Raw genomic sequence first — 25,740 nt, forward strand, 5'->3', positions numbered from 1 at the left:
CAGTGATTGAGTTGTACACCACAAAATATTATAGTGGAAATCTTTTCATCTTGCCCGTGGTTTTTACCCTAATAATTTTTAGGGGTTTTCCACGTAAATATCGGTGTCCATTTTATTCTTTATTTTCGGGTTTTATTATCTCAAATTCCGTATGTGGGACCAACATACTATATCTTAACAATTAGCATTTGGATTTATTGATTATTGTGGTGAATTCATTATTTTTTTTTACAAAAATTTATATGAAATTGTTTCATGATTCAATTTTGTTAGACAGATTTGATCGATCTAATTTTTTAAAAAATATTATTTTTCGCTATAAATATAGACTGGATCGACTTAGTGTAAAAGAAAACATACTCCGTTTTCTTTGTGTATTCTCTTATCATAATTCATAGTCATGTTACAATTCATGACAAACAATACCACTGAAATATCGTTTTTGTTAATAAATAATTAAATCAATATTATATTAAATTTTTTTATAGCTCTAGTTATTTTATATTTTGAATCAAAAACATATATTATGCATTAAAAATTACTTTATTTATTATAAGTTTAAAAGCATGTTTTTTTTATTTGATTGATTAAAAAATAGGTTTTGAGAGTGCAGTTTCGGCAAATTGATAGATTTGGACTTTATTTTGTTTTTATTAAAGAAATTTACCGCATAAACACTAGAGAAGTTGGGCTGTGCCAAATCTGAAGAGAACCCTATTGAATGGAGAAATCAGTAGCACAAGATCTTGTGGAGTTCTTGAATGCTTCCCCTACAGCTTTTCACGCCGTCGGTAATGTGCTCGATATTCATTATTTTTGTTTTAATCCAAAACCCAAAATATATGACTTGCAGGATGCTGTGATTACCAAAGATTTACTTTTTTTAATCTCGAAAAGCGAATATTTGACAAGATTTTCTCATCGACAAAATTGAGGAGTTATTTGGTTCTGGCTGTAGTGGGTTTATCTTATTTTTACTCATTAGTCATATTTTGGGGTGCGTTGACGGCTCTTTTTTTTTTCCTAAATGTTGAAACTCATGATTTTTTGTTTATCAAGGTTGTCTACTTTCATGACTAATATGGAGTTGAATAATAATAAGATTTTGGTGTTGTAAATCAATTGTTTTTACTTACGGATGATTTATTCCCTTGTAATTAACGAGTTATTTTATCGTGATTTTATTCATTAGATGAAGCAAAGAAGAGATTGAGAAGCGCAGGGTTTGAGCAAGTATCAGAGAGGGAGGAATGGAAATTACAAGCTGGAAAGAAATATTTTTTCACCAGGAATTATTCAACTATCGTTGCCTTTGCAATTGGTAAAAAGTATGCATTTTATGATTCCATATGTTTTTTTCCTTTATTGTTTCATGTCAATGATGCTTCTTTCCCACAATTATAGTTTAATTATTATCCTAGGTTACTTTTATTATAAGCTGTGGAAGTTTTGTTGCTATTGACCTTTTCCTCCAGTATAGATTAATTGCCATTGACATTGAGAATTTTTAAAGATTATTTGGTGTATTAATTTTTTTCCGGTCTTTATACAAACATTAATACGAACTACCAAGCTAGTGTGATTTATTTTTGAAATCAAATCCCGGTTGATCTCAAATCACTCTATCCATCACAATAATATCGCGTCATGTTAATTTTTGCCATGGCCCATGTGCGAAGTAGCAAATTACATGTAATATAAATTCTTACATGGATTGAGTGGATGACAGTAAATGATTTTGTGCTATAGATATGTGGCTGGAAATGGAATTTATATAATCGGTGCTCACACTGATAGTCCTTGCCTGAAATTAAAACCAGTCTCCAAGGTATTTACTTTCTTGTGTTGTCTGGTTTGCATTTATATTTCCACTGTTCGGTAATTAGGGTTGCAGTTAGAGCTCTAAAATTTTGAATCATGGTCATTTCAGGTATCAAAAGGTGGGTTCTTGGAAGTTGGTGTGCAAACTTATGGTGGCGGTTTATGGCACACATGGTTTGATCGTGACTTGTCTGTTGCTGGAAGAGTAATAATTAGAAAGCAAAAGGATGGCTCAGAAACATACACTCACCAACTTGTCAGAATTGACGAGCCCATTATGCGAATCCCGACTCTGGCGATTCACTTGGATAGGTGCTTCAGCAGGAAATATTCACATTTGATTGGATCCCAGAGTGGGAATGCGTTTGTTCATTATGTTTCCTTTGTATGATAGGGGTGTTAATGATGGATTCAAGGTGAACACTCAGAGTCACTTAGCTCCAATTTTGGCCACATCGGTTAAGGTACTTTTCTAGATGGCTTACTACAAATTAGATACTTTTCGTGGTTCACGTGAAAGATGTAATTAGCCATATCTCTTTGCATTTTTTGTCCGCGGCCGTCTTTGTCTATGTCTTGTGACCATTTTAGTTTATTTCCTGATTTGGAACATCAACGTACAATATTTGCTAGTTTGATAATCCTCTCGACTACCATCGTATGGAAGATTTTGTAAATATCAGGTTATACTATCAAGACAGTTACTATTTGTGAGAATATTACATTCTAAATAATGAACAGGAGGTCATGGTGTAGGGATGAAGCTTTATCCGTTTTAGCACTAATCAAATTATACATGTCAACAAGGGCTAGACATCGCTGAACAGATGAGAATCATAAAGCTGGAAAAAGGCTCGTAATTGTTCTCTTGAAGCTGGTTTTTCTTGTGATGAATAGGGAGTTGCAGTCGACACTTTCTCAAAGAAGTGAAATGTAATCATCTTGATTGCTGATGTAAACTTGTGGGCATAATGAGATAGAATAAATCAGTTGTGGTTCTTGGAAATTCCTAGTTTAACCTCTTGTCTCGATAGGTGTAAAATAAGCATGTATGGACAAGGTCTCAGGCTGATAAATGTGCAGAAAGAGATCATACAAGGGAGAAATGTCAACATGAAACAGGGACTGGATTTATCACATCATGATACCCCCTTTTAACTTTTGGTTCAAAAATCTGAAGCTCATGCATTATGAATCAGTTCTTCGTTTTTAACTAAATATTTTTGTTTCTTTGTTATTCTGCCAAGATATGACAGGCCTGATGGAAAATGGTATAATATTAAAAAAATGGCTACTTTACTTCATCTTGGTATGATTCTCTTACATATGGTGTCCATAATTCAGGCTGAACTGATTAAATCAACTGCCGAAAATGGTTCTGTTGAAGCTGGATCACTTGTTGGGAAGAAGTTTGAGGATGAAACTAATTCTGGCAATCCAAAGCATCATCTCCCTCTATTACAGGTTCTGATTATGTCTTGTTTGATTGTAGAATCTTTTTGCCTCTTCATCGACTGAATATCATGGCGGAAGTTCAAATTCTTAAATATTGCGGTTACTCCCTGTTTATCTTTATTAAAGATATCTTGAATATATGCTTTGATCGTGATGTTTTGTTTCTTCTTCCACTGTACTGCAGCTGATTGCTGCTCAGGCTGGCTGTGAACCAGATGATATATGTGATTTTGAGTTGCAAGCTTGTGATACTCAGCATAGTATAATTGCTGGCGCGCTCAAGGAATTTATTTTCTCCGGAAGGCTTGATAACCTCTGCATGTCATTTTGTTCGCTGAAGGTATATGTATCATGCTCACTTGTTAACTTGAATAACATTATTGTTTTGTTTTATAGAACATTATGCTGATATCTTCAATAAAACAAGGCTTGTGATAAGTATGACACTAGCACAAGCATCAACAAAGTTATTCCAAGGAGGAACAAATTATTCCAGCATTGGATTAATTGATTGGCCATGTTATAAAGTTATTGCATTGTCTTTTTCTTTGTAAGCTTCCATTTTTAACCAGGAACTGCAGTTTTGCAAAAGCGGCCATCTGGTTATATTTGTTTTGTTTGATTTTTATTTAGGCTCTCATAGATATTTCATCATCTGAAAGCACTCTCGAAAATGAGACCGGAGTAAGAATGGTGGCCTTGTTTGATCACGAGGAGATTGGTTCTAATTCAGCACAAGGAGCTGGATCCCCAGTCATGCTCGATGCTTTATCGCGAATAACTAGTTCTTTCAACTCAGATACAAAGGTAGAATTACATTACACCTTTTCTAGTTTTTAGTCATTACTCTTTCGGCTTGTTTGAATTTCCATTGGCACTGAATAGTTTCTTTACATTATGAAATTAATCTTCTGCAATTCCTGATTCCCTTTGGTTTGCTTGAAATTTTGTTTTATTATTTTTTTCCTGCCACTGTTCTTATTGACTGATAATTGTTTTTTCATCTTGTTTCTTAAAAAGTTTCTACCAATCGCTATTCAAAAGAGTTTCTTAGTGTCAGCTGACATGGCTCATGCCTTGCATCCGAATTACATGGTACTTGTTCCCATTGCTCTATCTCAAAGTAGGTATACAAATTCTTTTTATTTTCACATTGTTTTACTTTTTTTAATCAGGACCGACACGAAGAAAATCACCAGCCCAAGATGCATGGTGGGCTTGTCATCAAACACAATGCAAACCAAAGATATGCAACTAATGCAGTAACTTCCTTCACATTTCGGGAGATTGCTAACAAGCACAAACTTCCTGTTCAGGTTTGGCAGATTCTACAAACAAATCATATTACTTTGATATTTCCTAGGCGGTGCCAGTGGTGAGCAAACAAATTGAGAATAGTGTGTGCTAACTTACAATTATGATCGTAGTTGAATGTTCACTTGTTTTGAATAATTCTACATCAGATCAAGTCCAACAGTCCTCGTGCCTATATCTCTCTCGAACATTGCACTTGGATAGATGGACTCGGTCCAATGTTAAATATGTGGAACTTGTTTCTTCCTATCGGAAAAACCAAAATTGTCATGCATACTTCTGCCAACAAACTGATTGATGCATTTGTAGCTCTTATATAAGACCCTTTTAATCCAGGATTTTGTAGTCAAGAACGATATGCAATGTGGTTCGACAATTGGTCCCATTTTGGCGAGTGGTGTTGGCATCCGCACCGTTGATGTCGGAGCTCCACAACTGTCGATGCATAGCATTAGAGAAATGTGTGCAGTTGATGATGTAAAGCATTCTTATGAACACTTCAAGGCATTCTTCCAGGAGTTCTCTCTTCTTGATTCAAAACTTGCCGTAGACGATGTCTAGTTCTGTTGAATTTGGATGTTTTTGGTGCTCTTTTTTCACATGTTTGGATATTGGTTTAAACGAGGGCGGTGCGTCTGAGCTGTTTCTTTACCAACTCGCTCGTAATATTGATAAATTAATGAAATTCAAATAAAGATTTTTAGTGAATTATTTATAAATTATTTCCACCACCATTATTTAAAATCTGATTACTAAAAATATTTTTTCATCGTACATATACTTATTTCGAGTAAAATACATTCAATTAGATATCGTTCATGTCAATGTTCATGTATGAGCTCAAAAATAAAGACAAGATTTGCAGTTCGCTGACAATTCTTGCATTTCAATCATTATTATTAAGTACATGTTTTTAGGGATGAACATTTTGTCAGAACTGAATCAAACTACTATGTATTGAACAAACTGAAATTTTTTTGGCAATCTAAATTGACCGACTTTTATGATTTCAGTTTTTTCTAACCTATCCCCTTAAATCCTCGAACTTATTCATCGATTTCTATTAAATATCTTGGAATTTTTTAAGAAAAATCGGAAGCTGAAAATACGAAAATAGTAAGAATTGTTTTGAAATTATTTCTGAATATAGTTTAAACGATAAATGATTTTGAAAAATAATCCAAGAAGACTTCAACGCAAAATTATATATGCTATTACCAAATAACATACACAAAATAAAAAGTTCTACCAAATAGCAACCACAATACATAAACTATTGATACATGAACTCGAAATCCCATGCAAAACCGGTATCACCGTAGCTACCCAAAATATAAATTCCCAAACGATGAAGATCTTACCAAAGTTCATCCGCTCGTATCATTTCGTGACTTCTTCTTTTTCTTCTTTTTTCCTTCGTCAGCAGCTACATCATCGACGGCCAATGCATCTTTACTCTTCTTTTTCTTCTTTTTTGCAGTTCCATCTTCACCATTTGCATCATTCTTTTCCTCACGTTCCTCTTGTTCCATCTTTCGTTTCTCCTTCTTTTTCTTCTTTTCACTCTTAGGCTCGTCTTTAGCATCTCCATTTATAAAAGTGGCAGGCTCGTCCTCTATAAAAGATTGAGGATGAAAAAAGGTTTTATAAGGCATATACGGAAATAATGAAGATCAAAGCAAACACGAGATATTTTCCAAGTCGTTGAAGCACGGACATATGCTACCAAAACTGGCCATTTCTCCTTCCTTTCTATGATCAATTTTTTTTTCTAACAAGCATCCAGGAACATTCAGAAATTGAAGGCCTGTAGATCTTTATCCATGCAATAAATTGACATTTCATTTGCAAGATATCATCTTTACATAGAGAAGTAGAACTGAATATGTGTCCAAACCTTTGGCCTCAACAGTTGTGATGGCAGATTTCATCACATCAATGTTTTTACGAGGAGCAACCCCTTTATCATAGAAGTCTAGCCGCTCTTCGACTTGTTCACGAAGTTTTTCTCCAAAAGCAGTGGTATTTTTCTCTGCATCATAAAAATATCACACGGTTCATCAACAGCCCGATGGCACGCACAAGACTGAGTTCAAATCAATCTATGTGTAGTGAAATAAAAATAAACTCGCCTAGGAAACAGTCGATGCGAGAAGCTATAGAGCACTTGTTTGCAAGATAACGAGCCATTCGGCCTTTGTTTCGAGCAGATGCACGGCCAATAAAGGAAGAATGGAAAATAAGACCATACTTTGGAGTGTTCCCACGAGTTTTCAACGCTCTGTATAAATTACCAAGTAAATCCAGGAAATGAAAAATTGAAAAAAAAATTCACCTAATTATAATAAACATTAAAACTGTTTTAAGCACTGAATTAAAACAATGATCAACACACATGCCACCAATGTCAAACTACCTAAAGAGAGCCTTCTCCGCACCAAGAATTTGAAGAGTAGAAGAAGGGCATTTTGCCAAGTTTGTGAGACTACCAGCATGGGAAATTAAACGTGCACCCACAACTTCACCAATAAGAGCAGCCAAATTAGGTGCTATGTCATTCATTTTGGAAACCAGATAATCGTACAGCTTTTTCCTGTACTCAGCAAGGTCAATCACCCTTTGAGCAAATTGCTTGACATTAATCAAGTCTATTTCGGACAAATCCTGTCCTGAAAACATAAAGGACACAAATCAATAATAGATACAGCATGCGCTCACAGACCAAGTGTGATAGGAAACCGTACCCATGGATGCTTTGGCAGCCTCTATGATCTCCTTTGCTTTATCTTCATCCCCAACCATGTCTGTCAGGTCTGATAAGTTGCCCTCAGATAACTGTGATTTATCATCCACATATTTTGCGACTTTGGCATACAGAAAGTTGTCATTCACAATCTTTGCTAATTCAGGAAAATGCCAAGAGTACCATTCTCTGCATGAAAAAGAAGAAATACATCCCAAAATTAATCATACATCTGCATGTTACTGCGTGCAACAGCAAAAAAAAACTAAAAAGGATCACAGATAAACTCATAAGCATCCAAGTCATCACAGGCAAGGCCTAAAGTATATAATTAACATACTCCGAACACACCCAAACTAGCCAAATTTAAAACTGACCTTGCTCTCATGGAGAAGGAATTGATATCTTTATCAAGAGTGTCAAGGAGAAAGATAGCCTGAATAACCATATTGTCTACACGATTCACATTGAACTTCACCTTTGCTCTGCTGTAACTATGACCCAGTCCAAGTTGTGCCTTCTCCAGATCACCAGACTATTTACATATAAAATGATTAAAGATAATCAAATACATGATTTTTAAATACACAGCAAGGATTCAAATTAAGAAAAAAATATTGATAATGACTAACCTTAAGGTTCTCAATAAATCTATCAAAATGTAACCGCACACCTCGAACAATCTCGAGAATAAACTCATTGCTTTGGCACGGAATCTTAGTTACTTCATAAATATTTGATCCAAGCTTTGGCTCTGCCACTCCTAAGCTGAACTTTGGCTTCTTACCCTCCTTGACTTTTGGAAGGGTGAGCTCCAAAAAATTCCTCAGCTCATCAGTCATTTGTCCTTAACACACATAACGAGCAAACAAACAATATTAGTTCATGCTTCAGCAATTGCATATTAAAATAAAAACAAGAAATCTTCCTACTTCCAAGAGAATAAAACACAAAAAAAAAAAACTCAGTCATGCGTTGTGTCACATTTTCCTTTGCCGTATTGGAAAAAGAACACAATTCACTAAAAAGGCACAGGAGGCCAACATACAACAAGGTCTATTGCACAACACTCTATTCCCTCCTTCCTATTTCTAAAACCCTCTAAAATTGATGTTACCTGCTAGCGCCTTGAATTTCTTGGATGCGGATATGATTACATCTCGCATTAACCACATAAAAAAAATACACTATTTCTCACCAGCAATGACAACACTCCGAAAATTGAAAGCAACCAAAGCCTTTTTTACCTTCAGATATTGCGTTACATTGGTTCAAAGCATCAAGCGCAGACTCATAAGGGCTAAAAGCGGCCAGCTTTACAACCTTCCCGAACCGGTTCAGGTCTGATACAGAGGACCTAACAGCCTCCGTATTCAGCCCAATTTCATCAATCCCATGCGCCAAGAACAGCCCATATCCGGAAGCCGACTCGTACAAAACGTACAGAGCCATCACTCCCTCCCTCTCCCTCTCTATCCCCACAGGAATATCGTACGCGACGGATTGCTGGGGGCGGGAAGCTGTCTATTGAAGTTAGGGTTTAGGGTTTAGGTTTTCCGGTGCATCTAAATAGCATATCAAAATATTTATTTTATATCAACCCATTTCCTATTTATTATCATTTTATCTATTATTATTATTATTATTATTATTTTCAAAGCACGATTAAATAATAAATTTTAGGCCAATAATAAAATATCTTAAACATATTGGACTTGGAGTTGACGAAAGTAGACCTATCCACGGTGGGTTTGAACCGAACCTAAATCGGACCCGGCCTGTGGTCAACGAGCAGTTAACCAACTCAACGGATTTGACCCGAAATCGTAAAGTTTGTTCAAACTTCGGATAAAAACCAAAAAAATCGAAAATCCAAACAAAAAAAATACCAAACACTGAACTGAAAGTCGAATTTTGTGATCCAGATATAAATGTTAAAACTGAAGTTTATTTTGTTCGATTTCGGATTATATATATCAAAATCGAACCGATCGAAAAATCGAATTTTCATTAAATTAATAATTTTATTTATAATATATATTTATTGAGATTTGATTTCTTTGCAAACGCTGATCACATAGATGCGACATATGACGTCAGGTGCAGGTCCATTTTCCAGTATTTTTACTTTTTCCTCTCACTTTCTTATTTTGTTGATGATAAGCAACGGATATTAGCTATTGTTCCCGCATCACAAATCGCTTAAACCCTGCGCGTACACGCGCACTCTAGCATTTTGAAGTTCAGGGTTTTGGATTTTGCTGCCCCAGCTCTCATTCTTACTGGATTGAAAGGCTCCAGATATAGGAAAACTTGCATAAGTCCAAGTGATTTTATATTTGTATTGTTCAGGAATGGCTTCTTTGGGTGTAATTCCTGTATGTAACCACAAGCTCTTATGGTATCAAGAAAAACCCGGAAGAAATTCCATTTCTTGTTGTGCATCAGCTCCTTCTATAAAGCGTATGCTGATAAAATTCGTCAAAGTTTTTGTTTTTTTGTTTTTTAATTCTGTGTTATGCTTCACAAAATACCGTATGGACGCATTTTACTTGGTGATATGTGATTCGACATTGTAATGGGGATTATATTGACAAAAAGGTTGGCCCAAAACCCGTTTCTTTTTTTGCTGTATCGTTTATCGAGAAAGGGGAATGAGATTGATGACAGATAGAGTTGCAGTGGTGTTGGCATTTGTTTTTCACCATTAATCGGTCTCGTAATTAGGGTATCACATTCTTTTCGCGTCAATTACCGAGCATTTGCTATTTGTTTGTCACCATTAATCGGTCTTGTAATTAGGATAATTTAGAAATTTTGAGTTAACACTATTATCCACAATGTGATTGTGTTATAGCTCACTATTTAATGAAATAGTAGTGCTTTTTTCAGGTGCCCGTAGTTCCAAAGTACCTCGCGGAAGGTCAGGGAGAACAGAAGGACTTGGAAAGAGTATGGAGGATTCTGTTCAACGCAAGATGGAGCAATTTTACGAAGGATCTGATGGACCTCCTTTACGCATACTACCAATAGGCGGTCTTGGAGAAATTGGGATGAACTGCATGCTAGTTGGAAATTATGATCGTTATATTTTGATTGATGCTGGTGTAATGTTCCCAGAGTAAGTTCCCATATTACAGAGTACCTGAATATTCACCATTCTTGAAGCTGATGCTTGTCGCGTGAGGAATTTTTTCTGTCTTGGCCCTGTTCTTGTTCTTTCATAATTATTGTCGTTTCTTTAAGAATAGAAAACTGGCTTTCTTCTTTTTCGGAAGGCGAAACAATTAAACCAGACAAATTCCAGGACTTCAGAAAATTGTGCATATTGAAACTCTCTTCTGTCACATGCACATATTTTATCTTTTTCGTTTACACTTATTTTCTGATCAAATTTTATGTTAATCATGTTCTTAATTCCAGCTACGATGAACTTGGTGTCCAGAAGATTATTCCTGATACCACTTTTATCAAAAAATGGAGTCACAAAATTGAAGCAGTAGTAATCACACATGGGCATGAAGATCACATTGGTGCGTTGCCTTGGGTAAAGTTTCTATTCTGCCTCTTGAAATTTAGTATTCATAATACTTTTCACACTAGGAATTCTGAGTTTTAGTATTCAATGGACAATTCATCCATAGAGTTTTATATGTGAATGCGAGTAAAAAGTTTGATTTTATTTAAACAAAAGCCCAATTAGACTCTGAAAACCAGTGATTTTCGTTTCTCTGGTATCCCATTCTGCTGCTCCTGCAGCAGTGTATATTCATTTGCTATATGTTAAGTTTAAAAAGGAGCATGCTTCGCTGACTCCATTGTTTTTTAGGCTTGTACAGTATCAGTTTATTCACAATACTATCCTGTTCATTTCAGTAGATAACATGTTTTGAATATAGATTATGCTAGAGAGAGACCTTGCAATGTTTGTCACCATCACTTCTTTTCTCTCTTTATTCTTCTTTTTTTGTCTTTCAAGGCAGATGAATAGTATATGGTTTTATTTTCTCAGTTTATGACTGGGCAAATGTCTATGATATGAATATTGTGCCAAGGTAGCCTTTGAGAATGATGTAAGACACGTTAAATGTCTGCTGGCATTGAGATGCATATCTTGTTCCTTTTGCACTTTTTCGCAAAACCCTTGTATAATGACGTCTTAATGTTTGCAGGTCATCCCAGCTTTGGATGCTCACACACCAATATTTGCTTCGTCCTTCACGATGGAGGTTTGTTATTATTCTGGTTTTGTGTGCCAATGGAGTTTTTCTGTTCTTGTTTCACATTAAGGGAATCCCATGTTGACATGATTAATGTGATGTCTACTTCGTTTATACCACTGTATCATTAATCACAATGATTAGATAGATGGCTAAGTGGGATAGATGTGAATGAACAATAATCCCCTTGTTGTTAATCTAGGATATGGGGTAGAACATGACAATGCTCACTCCAACACTTCCGTCATATCATGTTGATATTTTTTTACTCATCTTAGAAAATTTCAGAAATTACCTTATATGTTCTAGAAAGTTATCTTAGGACCAAAACTCCTTTATAATCTTCCCTGGGTAGTTTATTGTTTATTATCGATTCGTTAAGGACTATTAATAAATTCCAAGTGTTTCCACTTATACAAAACCTGCACGCGTTCTCTTTCTAATTTTCCTTTTTGATCCATGCAGCTTATCAAAAAGCGCCTAAAGGAGTTTGGGATTTTGGTTCCATCTAGGCTAAATGTTTTCAAGACACGGAGAAGATTTGTTGCTGGACCATTTGAAGTCGAACCAATTACAGTCACACACTCGATTCCTGATTGTTCTGGGTTGGTTTTCCGCTGTGCTGATGGTACTATTCTTCATACGGGAGATTGGAAGGTGATTGTTTTTGTTTTTTTTCTGTTTTTTGTGTGCTTATTTTCCTTATTCTTATTTGTATCTACTTTAAACATTATTCAATATTGATTTTACATTTGACAGATAGATGAGTCTCCATTGGATGGGAAAGTTTTTGATCGTGTGGCATTGGAAGAGCTCTCGAAGGAAGGAGTAACTTTGGTGAGCACTTGCCCTATGTCTAATCATTCCCTATTTAATATGTATAAAAGAACTCAAATTCAGAGTCAAAAGATCTTTGTATATTGAAAGAGGAGAGCCCTTTATTTTGTGGCAAAGAATGTCTTTTGACTGCCATAAATATATTCCTGGTGTTAGACAATAAGCATATTTTGTCTAAAATGAATTAAATGATTGTATTTGTATGTAAAATATTACTTTAATTTGGAGAGCTTAAGGTTCACTTAAAAAATTTAAATATACCGCATTACTGCCCGAGAAGAAGTAAATATGTCAAAACAAGCCAATTGGAGGCTAAGTTGGATTCCACAGTTATTGCATACATGCATAGATGATGAGTCTGTATTTTTGGTTTTGACTCAGATCTGTACCATTGCAATTGGGTTTTAGCTAATAAAGTTAACCAAATGTTTGAATCTTAGGCTTAATAATGGAGATGGCCCTTTGAAAGATTGAATAATGAATGACAATAAATTTTTTATAGTAAACATAGGTTAGTATAGGATCAGGTCATATGGACTTAATTTATGGGTGCATCAAGCTATGAATATGTTTTTTTTAGAGTTAATTCTTATCTACCTTGATTCCCGTTCTTTTGTGCAATGGAGAATTTTCTAAATACCGTTGTTGCATCAAACAGCAAAAAAACGCAGATCAAAGAGCAGATATTATCTTCATAAGCATGTTTTTTTACTTTTGCACTGTTTTTTGTCACTCAGGTTTCTGATAATTGCTGCAGTATTTGACTTTATGTGGCCAAGGATTAACCTGAATGCTATTAATAAGTTACTTGGGTTGCCTTAGCATAATAATTGCGATCATCCAAAGTTGCAGTCCTGAAATGGTGTTGCTAATTACCGTTTTTTTCCTCGACTTTAAAAGACGCTTGAATTTCCTTAAATGGTGATACATAACTAAAGCAGAAAAGTAAAAGCTGTCCTAGACTCAGGGTTTTACTGTAATGTCCTGCATAGGATGGTGTGAACTAATTGAAACTAGGAAAGAAAAACCAGGAAATGGGGAAAAAATGATTTGATGTTTTTTTGACGTCGAGAGCAATGGGTAGTGTGCACCACCTCTGAACCTGGTTATGATTCTCAAACTTGGTCCCATGCTTGACTTCCACTGGTGGTTTCTATCATTTGTCAGGATAATTGGCTAAGTCGGAAACTTTTGCATTGGTTCATACATTGGTATAGTGATGCACCAACAAATTTCTCTTAAAAGATGACATGAAATGCAATTCATTATCCATATACTGTTCTGCAGATGATGAGTGATTCAACAAATGTACTCTCTCCTGGAAGGACACTTAGCGAGACAGTTGTGGCTAATTCATTATTGAGGCATATTTCATCTGCCACAGGAAGGGTAATAACCACTCAGTTTGCGTCAAATATTCACCGCTTGGGAAGTGTAAAAGCGGCAGCTGATTTAACTGGCCGAAAGCTGGTATGCTCCAAATTTATTTTAATGTTTCTCTTCCTTTGGCCCACTCTGAAAAATTCATTGAGACGACATGATCATCCATTTTTTAGGTGTTTGTTGGTATGTCCTTGAGGACGTACCTGGATGCTGCATGGAGAGATGGAAAGGCACCCATCGATCCATCAACTTTGGTAATGGCTTTTTACATTAACTGTGGTTTACAAATATCTCTTCCAAATTGTATTTTAGGTGGATCTATGGTATATATTTTGATTTTCTTTTTTCACGATGTGACAGTCACATAACCTAGGGCACGAGTATGAACTAAAATGTCATGGACTTAAAATTACTAAAATGTCATGACATCAATCAAATAATCTTTTTCATCTGTTTTGGGAATTAGATGGAAGGATAAAATTATTGCAATTTTGATTGCACCAAGTAGTTGTTCATAGTCGATTATGCAGAGTCTTTCTTGATGTTCCTTTTCAATGGGCCCAAGACGGGATAACATGTCTAAACCTTAAACATGTGCCAGCAGTCCTCGCATGTTATTTGCTTTATGATGAACTTTAGATCGATTTGTTTTTCTCCTTGATTGGTCTGAGATATTGTGAATCATTATTTTTTTTTTGCTCCATTTACAATTTAAGGATGACTGTGAGAAAGTTCGAGCTTTTTGTAACTGGTTTCGTTGTGTTTTTAACACTAAATTGTGTTAATCTTTGGTGCAAAGTGAGGCGGAATGACAAGCAACTACAATTGGCATCAAATATATCATTTGCTCAAATTTTTATCATATTTTTTTAAAAATATTATGTCGATGTGATATCATGAACAAATTAGTTATTCAGTGTTATTTGGGTTTTCCCTTCTCCGTTTTGTCACCGACCCTGAAATTGGATGTTAATTTTTGGATAGAAAATGTGAAGTTCCGCAGATCTGAAAAATTAGCTATGGACACATGAAAATATTAAAATAAAGGGCAAGATTGATTCTTCTGCCCCAAATTGACGATTATGATCTCTTTGTTCTCATTGTATTGTCATTTCCCCAATGCCTCTTGAGATAACTTTGGTGTGCAGGTGAAAGTGGAAGATATTGATGCTTATACCCCAAAGGACTTGCTAATTGTCACAACTGGTTCTCAAGTGGGTTACTGCTGACATTATGCTTGGGTTATTTCCTATGCTTCATTCCATATTGTGAGACTAGTGTATGATTTATTATTCTTCAGGCTGAACCACGTGCTGCGCTGAATCTTGCATCATATGGAAGTAGTCATTCTCTCAAGTTGAACAAAGATGATTTGATTTTATATTCTGCGAAGGTAATGAATCTGACTTGTCAATAGTTTTCATATTTCGGGTTAATGCAGGCAAATGTAATAATGTGTTGTCACACAATAACCTGTTAGCGTGAATAAAGTGAAGAAAATAAGAAGATGGTGTGGACACGACATAGTTTGGTTCTTGAGTAAGGGATTTTATGAGACAACCGGTGTGACACAGCGAGTTGATTGTGAATGAGCATTTGTGGTTTGTAAATCAGTTGCATCATTCATTTATATTGTTTCACAAATTTCTAGAGGGGGTTTCGATGCCCTGTGAAAACCAAAAAATGGAAAACAAAAAAATGCTTCTAATATTGTCATCAGATGTTTTGTTATGCTAGCACACTTGTATTTCTGTTCTTTTGGCATCAACTATCCACAGGACGTCGGTCATCTTTGAATTAAACTAACAGAAAAATGCTTCTAATATTGTTATCAGATGCTTTGTTATGCTAGCGCAATTGTATTTCTGTGCTTTTGGCATTACCGATCCACAAAATGTCAGTCATCTGTGAATTAAACTAGTGTAACTGATAGAGATAGTGTTTACTTACGTGAAAACAGTGTAGGAGAACCAGCTTATAAAAATTGCCATTTTTTAATATTTTGAACCTTGTATGGTTGAGATCGTATATTTACAAATTTTTGTTTTAGCATTTTTCCATAGATACTGCTTAATAAACCCTATTTATATAGGTAATCCCAGGTAATGAGACGAGAGTAATGAAAATGCTAAATCGTGTATCTGAAATTGGATCGACAATAGTGATGGGAAAAAATGAAATGCTGCATACATCCGGTCATGCCTATCGTGAAGAACTGGTATGGTTTTCATTTCTTTACAAGAATCTCTTTTGAATTTCTATTTTTGCCGTGATGATACCTGGCGTATTGTGTTTAACTCTGATAAGTTCAGAAGCTATTCTCGAACATTCTGGTCTCATAACATGCCTATAATGTTATGCTGTTAGAACCATAGAGGGCACATTTATTCTCCTTTCTGTTGCATGTTATTCTGATTATCCACCTTTGCATTTTCTTGCAAACAAATGAAATGCTGCTGCTGATTTAGTTTTACTTGAAGTAAAAAATTAGGAAAACTCTATAATTTATCCCATGGGGATATCTGACCATATTCTTGGTCTTGGGATTTTAAAATGTAGATCAGTGGATGTTCTTCATCCTGAGATTGTTGTTTTTTCTTTTTGTTCCATAATTTGCATACCCACGCCAAGCTTTTTAGGAATTGACTAGAAATTGTTGTCACATGAGAAACCAGATAACATTAGGGTATTTTGCTAGTTTCTTGTAATAATTATTTTATAGTACTGTTTTTTCCCCGTAATTTGCGAGATAAATTATACATATTGTGGGCTCCACTATGTTTTTGTTTCACTTTTTGTGAATTTAATATTATTCGTTTACAAAGGAAGAAGTGCTAAAAATTGTTAAGCCACAACACTTTCTACCCATTCATGGAGAACTCTTATTCTTGAGAGAGCATGAAATGCTTGGGAAGTCAACTGGCATTCGGCATACCGCAGTAAGTAACCTATTTCAGTTCAAATCTCTCTTCTCCTAGTACATTTTTTTTCCTCGAAGCTTTTCATATTCTTTGGCTTAATTTTATATAGAGTGGCCTCATTATTTCCCTCTTGTCAGTAAATGATCATCATCATTTGATCAAAACGTTTTAAATTTCTCTCTGGATTATATCTACTGGGCTCCTTTTTCACTTGCTTTGTCCTTTCAGGTTATAAAGAACGGTGAAATGCTGGGTGTGTCACACTTGAAGAATAGAAGGGTCCTGTCAAACGGCTTTGCTTCCCTAGGTAAACAGAATCTGCAGGTCTCTCTCTCTCTCTCTCTCTCTCTCTCTCTCCATCTCTCGCTATGTCAAGCAAACATGCTCTTGTATTTAAAGAAATCAAAACATTCTGCTGTCTAACTGATCCTGTAGTTGATGTACAATGATGGTGACAAAGCATTTGGTACGGCAGCTGAACTGTGCATTGACGAAAGAATGAGGATAGCTTTTGATGGTATTATAGTTGTCAGGTGTGCCTTTCTTTTGAGGGGAGCAAAAAAACAACTTTGTTGACTTTGTTTATGCTCGATAACAATTTTTTTTCTGTTACGTAGTATGGAAATTTTGCGCCCTCAAGCTATGGATGATTCAGTCGAAATGACTTTAAAAGGAAAAATAAGAATTACTACACGATGCTTATGGCTTGACAAAGGAAAACTCTTAGACGCTCTTCATAAAGCGGCGCATGCTTCACTGTCAAGCTGTCCTGTAAATTGCCCTCTGGCCCACATGGAAAGAACGGTTTCTGAAGTTTTGAGAAAAATTGTGAGGAAGTACAGCAGCAAAAGACCTGAAGTCATTGCAATTGCTTTTGAAAATCCTGCTGCAGTTTTAGCTGATGAGATCAATGTCAAACTATCTGGGAAGTGGCATACTAATTCTGAGGTTTCAACTTTGAGAAAATCGGTCGATGGGCAGAAAACTAAGAGACAATCTATTGATTTACTCGAGGAAGATGGAAATGGCCATGCAATTTTGAGAAACACAAGAGAACTAGAATTGGAAGGTAATGTTTTATTCTTGCTTACCACTTCTTTATTCGACAATATTCTGTTTTCAAAGTTGTAGACCAAATACTTGTTTGTTCATTACGAACTTCTAGGGTTAGGTTTGCTATCTTTGATCATTGTGCATTAAATCTAATAGGTGGTTGGAAGGCGTGGGGTTGAAATTCAATGGTATTGATATGACCACAATACAAACTTGAGAGAATACAAACTGATATTTAGAAAATAGTGAATTAAGAACACTGTCGCACAGTTACAGTGACTCAAAGAAACAAGAACTATAATAATCTGAGTGAAACACCCAGCCAAGGGTCAAATCCTTTACAAGAAGAAAGGCACTCCTCTCTCCCTACCCTAGCACAAAGTTAGCCAAACAATCAATCTGCTAGAATGTCTTTCCTATTACTGACTCCAGCCTTATATATTTGTTTCTCTTTCCCCTTACTCAAGTAAATTCCTTTTCTAGTGTGTTCTTGTGGATTAAAAGCACGATCCTAATTTTTTAGGCCCAATATACTTGGGCTCATGACAGGTATAGAGTAGTAAAAATTATATAACAAAATTTTTATGGTTTTATAAAGAAATGGATATAAAACTGATAATTAGAAGTATCGCATGATTTATCAAACATATATTTTACTTAATACATGTTGGAAAGCAACAATTCCCCTTGTGGTGAGATTTGATTGCCTATGTGGTACAAAAGTCGAAACACGGTAGTGGTGTCGTTATATGACTTAAGATATCTTAGTTGCACTATTTTTTTAGTTTTTCTTTGGGTAAAATAGCTAATGTTTGATTCTATTTTATAGTTCTTGGAAGCATACTTGTTGATTTAGATTTATCAAAACCTTTTAGGTGCATTTGGATGAGAGAATTTTGAAGTCAGAATTTCAAATCCTAGATCCAAATGCATCCAAATTGTTTGGGCACTCTTGAAATACATGAATTTGAAATCTTCATGTTATGTTTTAACTTCTTTATTAACTAATAATGTAATGGATTTAAAATTCATACAAATGAAATCACATTGAAATACTTCCCTCAAATCATTTTCTCAAAGCCAAATCCTTCAATCCAAATACTACCCTTGTGAAATTTGATTTCCTAAACTTTTGGAAATTTATGTTTTTTTTTGGCAGTTAATGACATAGTTCTTCACGAAGACGAAATGATGTCTGATACTGACTTGCCTGAGAGTAATCTCATTGCTGATGAGTCTAAAGATTTCTGGAAGTCATTTTCAACCTTATCAGTTCTCGATCAATCCAAAGGGAAAGGAGATTTGCTTCCAGAAGAGGAACACGAAGAAAAAACCGAACAAAAAAGCAGTAAACTCGATTCTGGCCTGCCCAATTCTAGTCTAAGAACTACTACACCGGCAAAAAGGAACAAATGGGAATCCGAAGAAGTGATGAAACTCATCAAAATCCGTGGGGAACTTCACAGCAGGTTCCAAGTCCTCAGGGGGCGAATGGCTCTTTGGGAAGAGATATCTTCAAATCTCTCGTCTGAAGGAATTACTCGAAGTCCAGGACAGTGTAAATCTTTGTGGACGTCTCTAGTTCAGAAATACGAGGTTTACTTTTTTCTTTTTTATTTAGATGAATTATCCATAATAGAAGCTTTACATGCCAAGAAAATCTCTCTGAAATTGGTCTGCTATTTCTGTTTCGACAGGAAAGTAAGAGTGAGACGAAAATGCAAAAGAACTGGCCGTATTTTGAGGATATGAACAAGATCTTATCGGATTTGGAGACGAATGCATCCAAATGATCGGCAAGTGCAGTTTGTACAGCTAATTTTTCGAAGCAACAAAGGGGAGATGGCCATTCTATTGAAAAACATGAACAACAAACATGCTCTGAGTGAATAAAATGCATTGAAAGAAGGGCCAGTGTTCCCTTGATTGTTATCAACCAAACTGTGAAATATCTTTATGCGACTTAGGCATCGATGTTTCTTGTTTATGCTAACTGTTGGAATGGAAAAACTGTAAAAAAATATAAGAATAATTTTGTAGCCTAGTGTGTTGTATAAACTGCTTAATGACTGTAGAATTAAATGCAAAGTTATACATTGATCTGTAACTTAAAATTTCATTTCATGCTGTTTCCTGGTAATATATTCTTGGTGAATTGGTTGTATAATGAAATAAGGAACGATTTCATCAAACTTACAAGTTTTTTTTTCAATAAAAAAACACAGTACTCTTAAGATTCATGTCCTATATTTTTGCGTCATATACAACATAATGATGTGTAAAACCCACTTGAAATCCCTTTAATATATAGTTGGATCAACTCTTGGAGTCATTTAGTGCTACAATCAAGAATGAGACAACGTGTAAGTTTTTTATATTTTGTAATGATCAATTACCAAATGCTTGACAGAGCAGAATATTGTGCATATCTATACTCTATATAAAAGTTGGTCTGATTTTATGACGTCAATTAGTTTTTACGAAATATATCATATCCATTTACATAATTAATATTTTTCATATAATTTATCAAGAACTGCAATTTAATTCATTTTAAAAATTCAAAAATACACATTTTTTCTTTACAAATTACATATTTAATATAATTGTGTTATAGTTATCCAAATAATAATTAAAAAATATAAAAAAAATATGAATCAACTTGATATATTAATGATACGATTCATGTATGCAAATCATGTGTCTTGTCTCTGTTAGCTAATAATTTATTAATCTAGCCGCCAAATAAACTAAACGACTACAAATTAGAGTCGTCCAGTCTTTCCCATCTCAAATCTAAATTTTTTTAAAAAAAAAGTCATTAATTTTTTTTTATAAAAATTTGTTCATTCAAACAAGTGTTTTGGTTTTGTCTTCATTAGCAGTTGGGAAAGTCAGTTGCTTCCATCTGTGTACAATTTTTTTATTTATTTAAATTTTTGTGTACTTGGTCAAATTTATATATGTATATCACTAAACCGTGTCTTTTTGTAATTGCACATCCAAAATAAAATCCTATTTTATTTCCAAGAGATAAAGATTACACCATCTTTTTTTAAATAAAATATTTCTTATCCGATTCTTCCTACTTTGCCCTTTTCTTTATTTTATTTATGAATTGAATATATATCGCGATAATTACAAAGATCTAATGTCAACAAACTGCAAACTCACATTTTTACTTTTAGCTTCTTTTTTTTTTTTTTTAACGATACATTTTATGTAATAATAATATTTTGCATAAATTCTATATATTTGTAGCATTGAGACCATCTATATTCCATCAATAAATTCGAAATTTATTATATTGTAGAGTGAATTTATGGCTTGATAAAGTATGCATATATTAATCCATTACAATTATGTATATATTTTAATAATTAGATTTAAAATATGATCCTTTTTTTTATATAATTTGATATTGATATTTTTAGTATATCTTCTTCATGAAAAATTAATTATTGTAAAATACTTTATTGAAAGACATAATATAGATTATAAGTATTTATTTTGTGAGATGTTGTCATGGATTTATATTAATATAATAATATTTTGATACAAATAATATATTTCACGAGTTGGGTTGAGTTAAAAATTCGTATCATAAAATTGATCTGTGAGACAATAATTTTTGTGATAAATTATTTATTATTATTTAATGAGCTAAAAAAATATTTATTATTATTATTATTATTTATATCTAAAATAAATAAATAAAATGAAAAGAATTGACACGTCATCAACACCAAAATTAGGAACTAGGCCCCTCCCTTGCCTTTGCTGTACAAAATACAAATGATATCTCATTTCCCATTGTCCCCAATTGTAAGCCCTAATTTACAAATCTAATCTTTACGTACACAACCAGCATCGCCTCGGAGGGGAAGAACGCATGGCGGCGGCTACTGAAGGCCAGGATAAGGTGTTGGCCACCGCGCAGCGGATTGTGCAGAGCCTACACAATACATCCGACACCGATGATATGCTTTTAATTCTCTCCTCCTTCGATAACCGTCTATCCACTCTCTCCACCTTCGTTTCATCCGATGATAACACATCCAACGCCGTTGTTGACCCCCGATTCGTGGCAGCCGAGCAGTTCATTCTGAACGAAGCAGACACCTCATTTTCGGACGATTACTTGGTTGCAGTTGACGAGATCATCCATTTGACCGAGGAAATCAACCTCAATCCGCGTGCCGCAGATTCCGCGGACGATGTGATGGACCGTGCGGAGACCGCGCTCCAGCTTGCAATGGCTCGTTTGGAGGATGAGTTTCGCCATATCCTGATCCGCAACACCGTCGCACTTGACACCGAGCGTCTTCATCGATCTTCGATCTCTTCCTCTTCGGTTGCGATTGCTATCGCTGGTACTGAGTTTTTCAACGATGACGTGAATGAAAATATTGAAGATGTCAGCAGCGGGAGGTACAGTCATAACGGTCACGGCAGGGGCATTAGCTTTGGTGTGGATGATATGTCATCTTTCGATTTGATCCATCCCGACGCAGTGATTGATCTGAGGGAGATCGCAGATCGGATGATCCGATCTGGTTACGAGAAGGAATGCTGCCAGGTGTATTGTAGTGTTCGCCGTGATGTTCTTGACGAGTGTTTGGTGATTCTTGGAGTTGAGAAATTGAGTATTGAGGACGTACAGAGGATGGAATGGCGGTCCTTGGATGATAGGATGAGGAAGTGGATTCCAGCAGTTAAATTAGTTGTTCGGGGTCTTTTATCTGGTGAGAAACGTTTATGTGATCAAATTTTTACAGGGTCTGATTTGATCAAGGAAGTTTGCTTCTTGGAAACATCTAAGGGATGCGTGATGCAGTTTTTAAATTTCGGAGAGGCGGTTGCAGTTGGGAGAAGGTCCGCTGAAAAATTGTTTAGGATTCTTGATATGTATGATGCATTGGCTGCGGTTTTACCAGGTTTACAGGCACTTTTTATGGATGAAGATGCAGGCGATATGGTGTGTAGTGAGGCAAAGGGAGTGTTAGATGCCCTGGGTGAGGCTGCAATTGGGACTTTTGTGGAGTTTGAGAATGCTGTTCAGGGGGAGGCTTCGAGGAAGCCGATGCAGAATGGTGAGATTCATCCACTCACTAGATATGTTATGAATTACACAAAATTGCTTGTGGATTATAGTGATACACTTAATTCACTATTGGAAACTGTTGAGGATAACTAAGGATTGGAAAAAGAGAAAAATGATAATTTGGAGACAAGCATGTCTCTCATTGCTCAGCGCCTCTTGGCATTGATAACTTCTTTGGAATCAAATCTCGAGGAAAAATCGAGAATGTATGAGGATGGTGCGATGCAGTATATTTTTCTGATGAACAACATACTTTACATTGTACAAAAAGTTAAGGACTCAGAGCTCCGAAACGCTTTGGGTGATAACTGGATTAAGAAACGACGAGGCCTGATTCGGCAACATGCTACACATTATCTTAGAGCAGCATGGACCAAGGTCTTATCTTGTTTGAAAGATGAAGGGATCGGCGGGAGCTCAAGTAGTGCAGCAAAGGTGGCTTTGAAAGAAAGATTCAAGAACTTCAATATTTGTTTTGAAGATACCTATAGGATTCAAACTGCTTGGAAGGTTCCAGATCCTCAGCTTAGAGAGGAACTTCGCATATCCATTTCGGAAAAAGTGATTCCAGCATATCGATCATTCTTGGGAAGGTTTGGGAGTCAACTAGAGAGTGGGAGGCATGCTGGAAAATACATTAAATACTCTCCTGAGGATTTAGAGAATTATTTATTGGATCTGTTTGAAGGAACACCCCTTATTCTGCACCACATGAGAAGAAAAAGTACATAGAAATGCAGTACTATGGTGACAGGTATCCTTTTTGTTTTCAAGAATACTTCGACTTCTACCTTCAGCTTGCTGATGTGCTCTTCACTGTTGGTGTAAGTGTATTGGACACGATCTGTTGTGAGAGGAAGGTATTCACACCTCTTTGAGATATACTGTAATAATTTTGTACATGTACTATATCGTCAATGTGTGGAACTATATATGTTTCATGTATTTATTATCATGAGTAACATTTCGCAATGGGCAGCAGAGTGATATTTGGGAGTCGATTGCCATAGTTCTTTAATTCCTTCAATTTGTTATGGATTGTGTTCATCATTGAGTTAAGATGTATTTTTCTGTTGTGAATCTAAACTGATAGTTACATTGAAAAGAAAGAGGAAGTGAGGATATGTCTTAAGCAACAAGGTTCGAATTCTGTGTAGACTGTAGCCTGCATCACGAGGGTTTTTCTCTTTTTTGTTGTATTATGCTTTTTCCGTTAGTTGGGAGAATCTATTCTCACATGCTGTAAGTAAGTTACAGCATTACCCTACCAGTTCTCTAGTTGTTTCAATGGTATCGTTGGCCATTATGGGTTACTGTACCTGTTTAGACATCTAATATTGTGCTGTCTAAACGTAGTCAATTACCGATGCTTGATTTATTGTCATTTATTTTTCCGCCATTGAAGGAGGTGTTTTACATTCGATGAATTATTCATGTGGAATGATACAGTAGTTAAGATACCTGATAGTAGTCTGTTTTTGTGTAGCTTCAGTTGGTGGATTGCCTTGGATGGTAGTTAAAGGCTTTCCACGCTTGATTGTGTGGACGAGAGTCTGCCGGCTGCTGTTCTATAGACTTATGTTGCTTGATTTTGAAAACAGTTGTTTTAAGTGTGGGATTCTGTATGCAGAGAATTTCCATCTATCTTGATATCACTACGAGTAGTGTAATGAAACTCCATTCTATTCTAGGCACGGAGTGTTTTTCTACATGCAGGGTACGTATGGTATATGTGTGTGTGTGTGTGTGTGTGTGAAAAGTTTAAAACTACGTTATTCAGAGGAAACACGTTCTTTTCATGTTCTTCCTTTGTTGCATTCATATTTAGATTAAGGGAGGTGGGTTCAACTCCATAGCCTTTGGAGAAAATAGTGATTGACAGTTATCTATATCTGAAAATGATTGTTATCGTATGAAATATGGTACGTGGTTTTCATGAGAGTGATGGAAGAGAAAACAACGAGATCCAACAATTATTTTTAATTTTTTTTTAAAGAAAATGACAGGATTCCGTGATGCATTTTTTATTACCGTTTCGACTATTTTTAAAAAGAAAAAAAGCATACTTTTTGGCTTTTAACTTGTTAATTAATTGCCTTTTAAAAATAAAAGTTGTGCCTTTATTAATAAGCAGTATTGGTCCGAAGGCTGTTTGACTCTTTGGTCATGGGAAAAAACAGTTTGGGTCCAATGGTGGCCATTTTATAAGGAAGTCAACCCTCTTTTACATTGCGGCAATCATTTTCAATTTATGTTTTCGTCGTACTTTTAGAAAATGGTGGTCTTTGGCATCGTTTTCAATTTTCAGGATTTAGTTTTACAGCTCGTGTGGGTCGGTTGAAATTTGCTATTCGATATATTTTGGCTATTGGTTCTCAACTAAAGAGTATTTGCAACATCTAAAAAAATATTTTTTGCTTTAAAAAAGCCAGTTTTTGTTGTATTTTTAATATCGAATTTTGTTTCTGGCATAATTTAAATAAAATACAAAATTTATATCACATTGATTTTGAGTCTTTAAAAATGATTCAAGTGTTTTGATAAATAATAAAACTTTTCGAGACATCTTACCTCCAATATTTTTATGTAATCTACAATTATCTTGTAAATGTTTTCAATTTTATTTTTAAATACTGTCAACTTCTGATTTCATTTCACTTTTCCTATCTACAGATTTATTCATTCATCTAAAAATATAATATTTTGTAAATACTTCCTAAATTTGTATGTGTTTTCCAAGTCTTTTTTTTTTGGTTTCTTTCAGTTACTTTGACTTGTTTGACTGTTCCATTTGAGCTGTTTTTTTTTTTTTAAAAAAAAAAACAAATTCGTTAACTAATGTCTGGTTGATTTTGTCGCTACTTATATGATATAAGCTCCGATCTCATC

General features: G+C 35.1%; 4 protein-coding genes across 7 annotated transcripts; 3 read left to right on the plus strand and 1 right to left on the minus strand.

The window, feature by feature from the left end:
- Positions 1-637: 637 nt before the first annotated feature.
- LOC142551534 (putative aspartyl aminopeptidase) lies at positions 638-5,316 on the plus strand. The gene is made up of 11 exons (XM_075660820.1): positions 638-791; positions 1,193-1,328; positions 1,750-1,828; positions 1,931-2,133; positions 2,216-2,285; positions 3,166-3,285; positions 3,461-3,616; positions 3,910-4,083; positions 4,297-4,371; positions 4,452-4,592; positions 4,927-5,316. The coding sequence occupies exons 1-11, from the start codon at positions 722-724 to the stop codon at positions 5,149-5,151; spliced, it is 1,449 nt and encodes a 482-aa protein (XP_075516935.1). The 5' UTR covers positions 638-721; the 3' UTR covers positions 5,152-5,316.
- Positions 5,317-5,780: 464 nt separating this feature from the next.
- LOC142551541 (nucleolar protein 56-like) lies at positions 5,781-8,907 on the minus strand. The gene is made up of 8 exons (XM_075660832.1): positions 8,581-8,907; positions 7,966-8,180; positions 7,711-7,868; positions 7,335-7,522; positions 7,007-7,259; positions 6,723-6,871; positions 6,488-6,622; positions 5,781-6,205 (listed from the first exon to the last, which is right to left on the minus strand). The coding sequence occupies exons 1-8, from the start codon at positions 8,783-8,785 to the stop codon at positions 5,958-5,960; spliced, it is 1,551 nt and encodes a 516-aa protein (XP_075516947.1). The 5' UTR covers positions 8,786-8,907; the 3' UTR covers positions 5,781-5,957.
- A 539-nt stretch (positions 8,908-9,446) lies between these two features.
- Positions 9,447-19,845, plus strand: LOC142551599 (ribonuclease J-like). Of its 4 annotated transcripts, none has more exons than XM_075660918.1 (17): positions 9,447-9,796; positions 10,214-10,454; positions 10,757-10,880; positions 11,506-11,562; positions 12,019-12,210; positions 12,313-12,390; positions 13,678-13,860; positions 13,947-14,027; positions 14,922-14,987; positions 15,074-15,166; positions 15,866-15,991; positions 16,599-16,712; positions 16,923-17,018; positions 17,130-17,227; positions 17,312-17,763; positions 18,907-19,343; positions 19,445-19,845. In XM_075660918.1, the coding sequence occupies exons 1-17, from the start codon at positions 9,688-9,690 to the stop codon at positions 19,538-19,540; spliced, it is 2,643 nt and encodes an 880-aa protein (XP_075517033.1). In that variant the 5' UTR covers positions 9,447-9,687; the 3' UTR covers positions 19,541-19,845. The 4 variants fall into 4 exon arrangements, with proteins under 4 accessions (XP_075517033.1, XP_075517041.1, XP_075517049.1 ...); XM_075660926.1 differs by having other exon boundaries at positions 9,449-9,796; positions 10,226-10,454; XM_075660934.1 differs by lacking the exon at positions 9,447-9,796 and adding an exon at positions 10,043-10,061 and having other exon boundaries at positions 10,226-10,454.
- Positions 19,846-21,543: 1,698 nt separating this feature from the next.
- LOC142551551 (exocyst complex component EXO70B1) lies at positions 21,544-24,655 on the plus strand. Its single transcript, XM_075660843.1, is given in 2 exon segments — positions 21,544-23,605; positions 24,338-24,655. A coding segment is annotated over 1 exon segment (1,944 nt). The 5' UTR covers positions 21,544-21,639; the 3' UTR covers positions 23,584-23,605; positions 24,338-24,655.
- Positions 24,656-25,740: the final 1,085 nt, after the last annotated feature.

The sequence above is a fragment of the Primulina tabacum genome, chromosome 1, assembly GCF_025594145.1.
Source record: "Primulina tabacum isolate GXHZ01 chromosome 1, ASM2559414v2, whole genome shotgun sequence".
In the NCBI taxonomy this organism is placed as follows: Eukaryota; Viridiplantae; Streptophyta; class Magnoliopsida; order Lamiales; family Gesneriaceae; genus Primulina; species Primulina tabacum.

Excerpts from the sequence above, each read along its gene's own strand:
- LOC142551534 (XM_075660820.1), top strand. The coding sequence starts at position 722 with ATGGAGAAATCAGTAGCACAAGATCTTGTGGAGTTCTTGAATGCTTCC. Across the intron at positions 3,286-3,460 it reads ATCATCTCCCTCTATTACAG|CTGATTGCTGCTCAGGCTGG; the intron begins GTTCTGATTATG and ends ACTGTACTGCAG. Across the intron at positions 4,084-4,296 it reads CTTTCAACTCAGATACAAAG|TTTCTACCAATCGCTATTCA; the intron begins GTAGAATTACAT and ends TTTCTTAAAAAG.
- LOC142551541 (XM_075660832.1), bottom strand. The coding sequence starts at position 8,785 with ATGGCTCTGTACGTTTTGTACGAGTCGGCTTCCGGATATGGGCTGTTC. Across the intron at positions 7,523-7,710 it reads TCCTTCTCCATGAGAGCAAG|AGAATGGTACTCTTGGCATT; the intron begins GTCAGTTTTAAA and ends TTTTTCATGCAG. Across the intron at positions 6,623-6,722 it reads TCGCATCGACTGTTTCCTAG|AGAAAAATACCACTGCTTTT; the intron begins GCGAGTTTATTT and ends TTTATGATGCAG.
- LOC142551599 (XM_075660918.1), top strand. The coding sequence starts at position 9,688 with ATGGCTTCTTTGGGTGTAATTCCTGTATGTAACCACAAGCTCTTATGG. Across the intron at positions 17,228-17,311 it reads GATGGTATTATAGTTGTCAG|TATGGAAATTTTGCGCCCTC; the intron begins GTGTGCCTTTCT and ends TCTGTTACGTAG. Across the intron at positions 19,344-19,444 it reads CTCTAGTTCAGAAATACGAG|GAAAGTAAGAGTGAGACGAA; the intron begins GTTTACTTTTTT and ends CTGTTTCGACAG.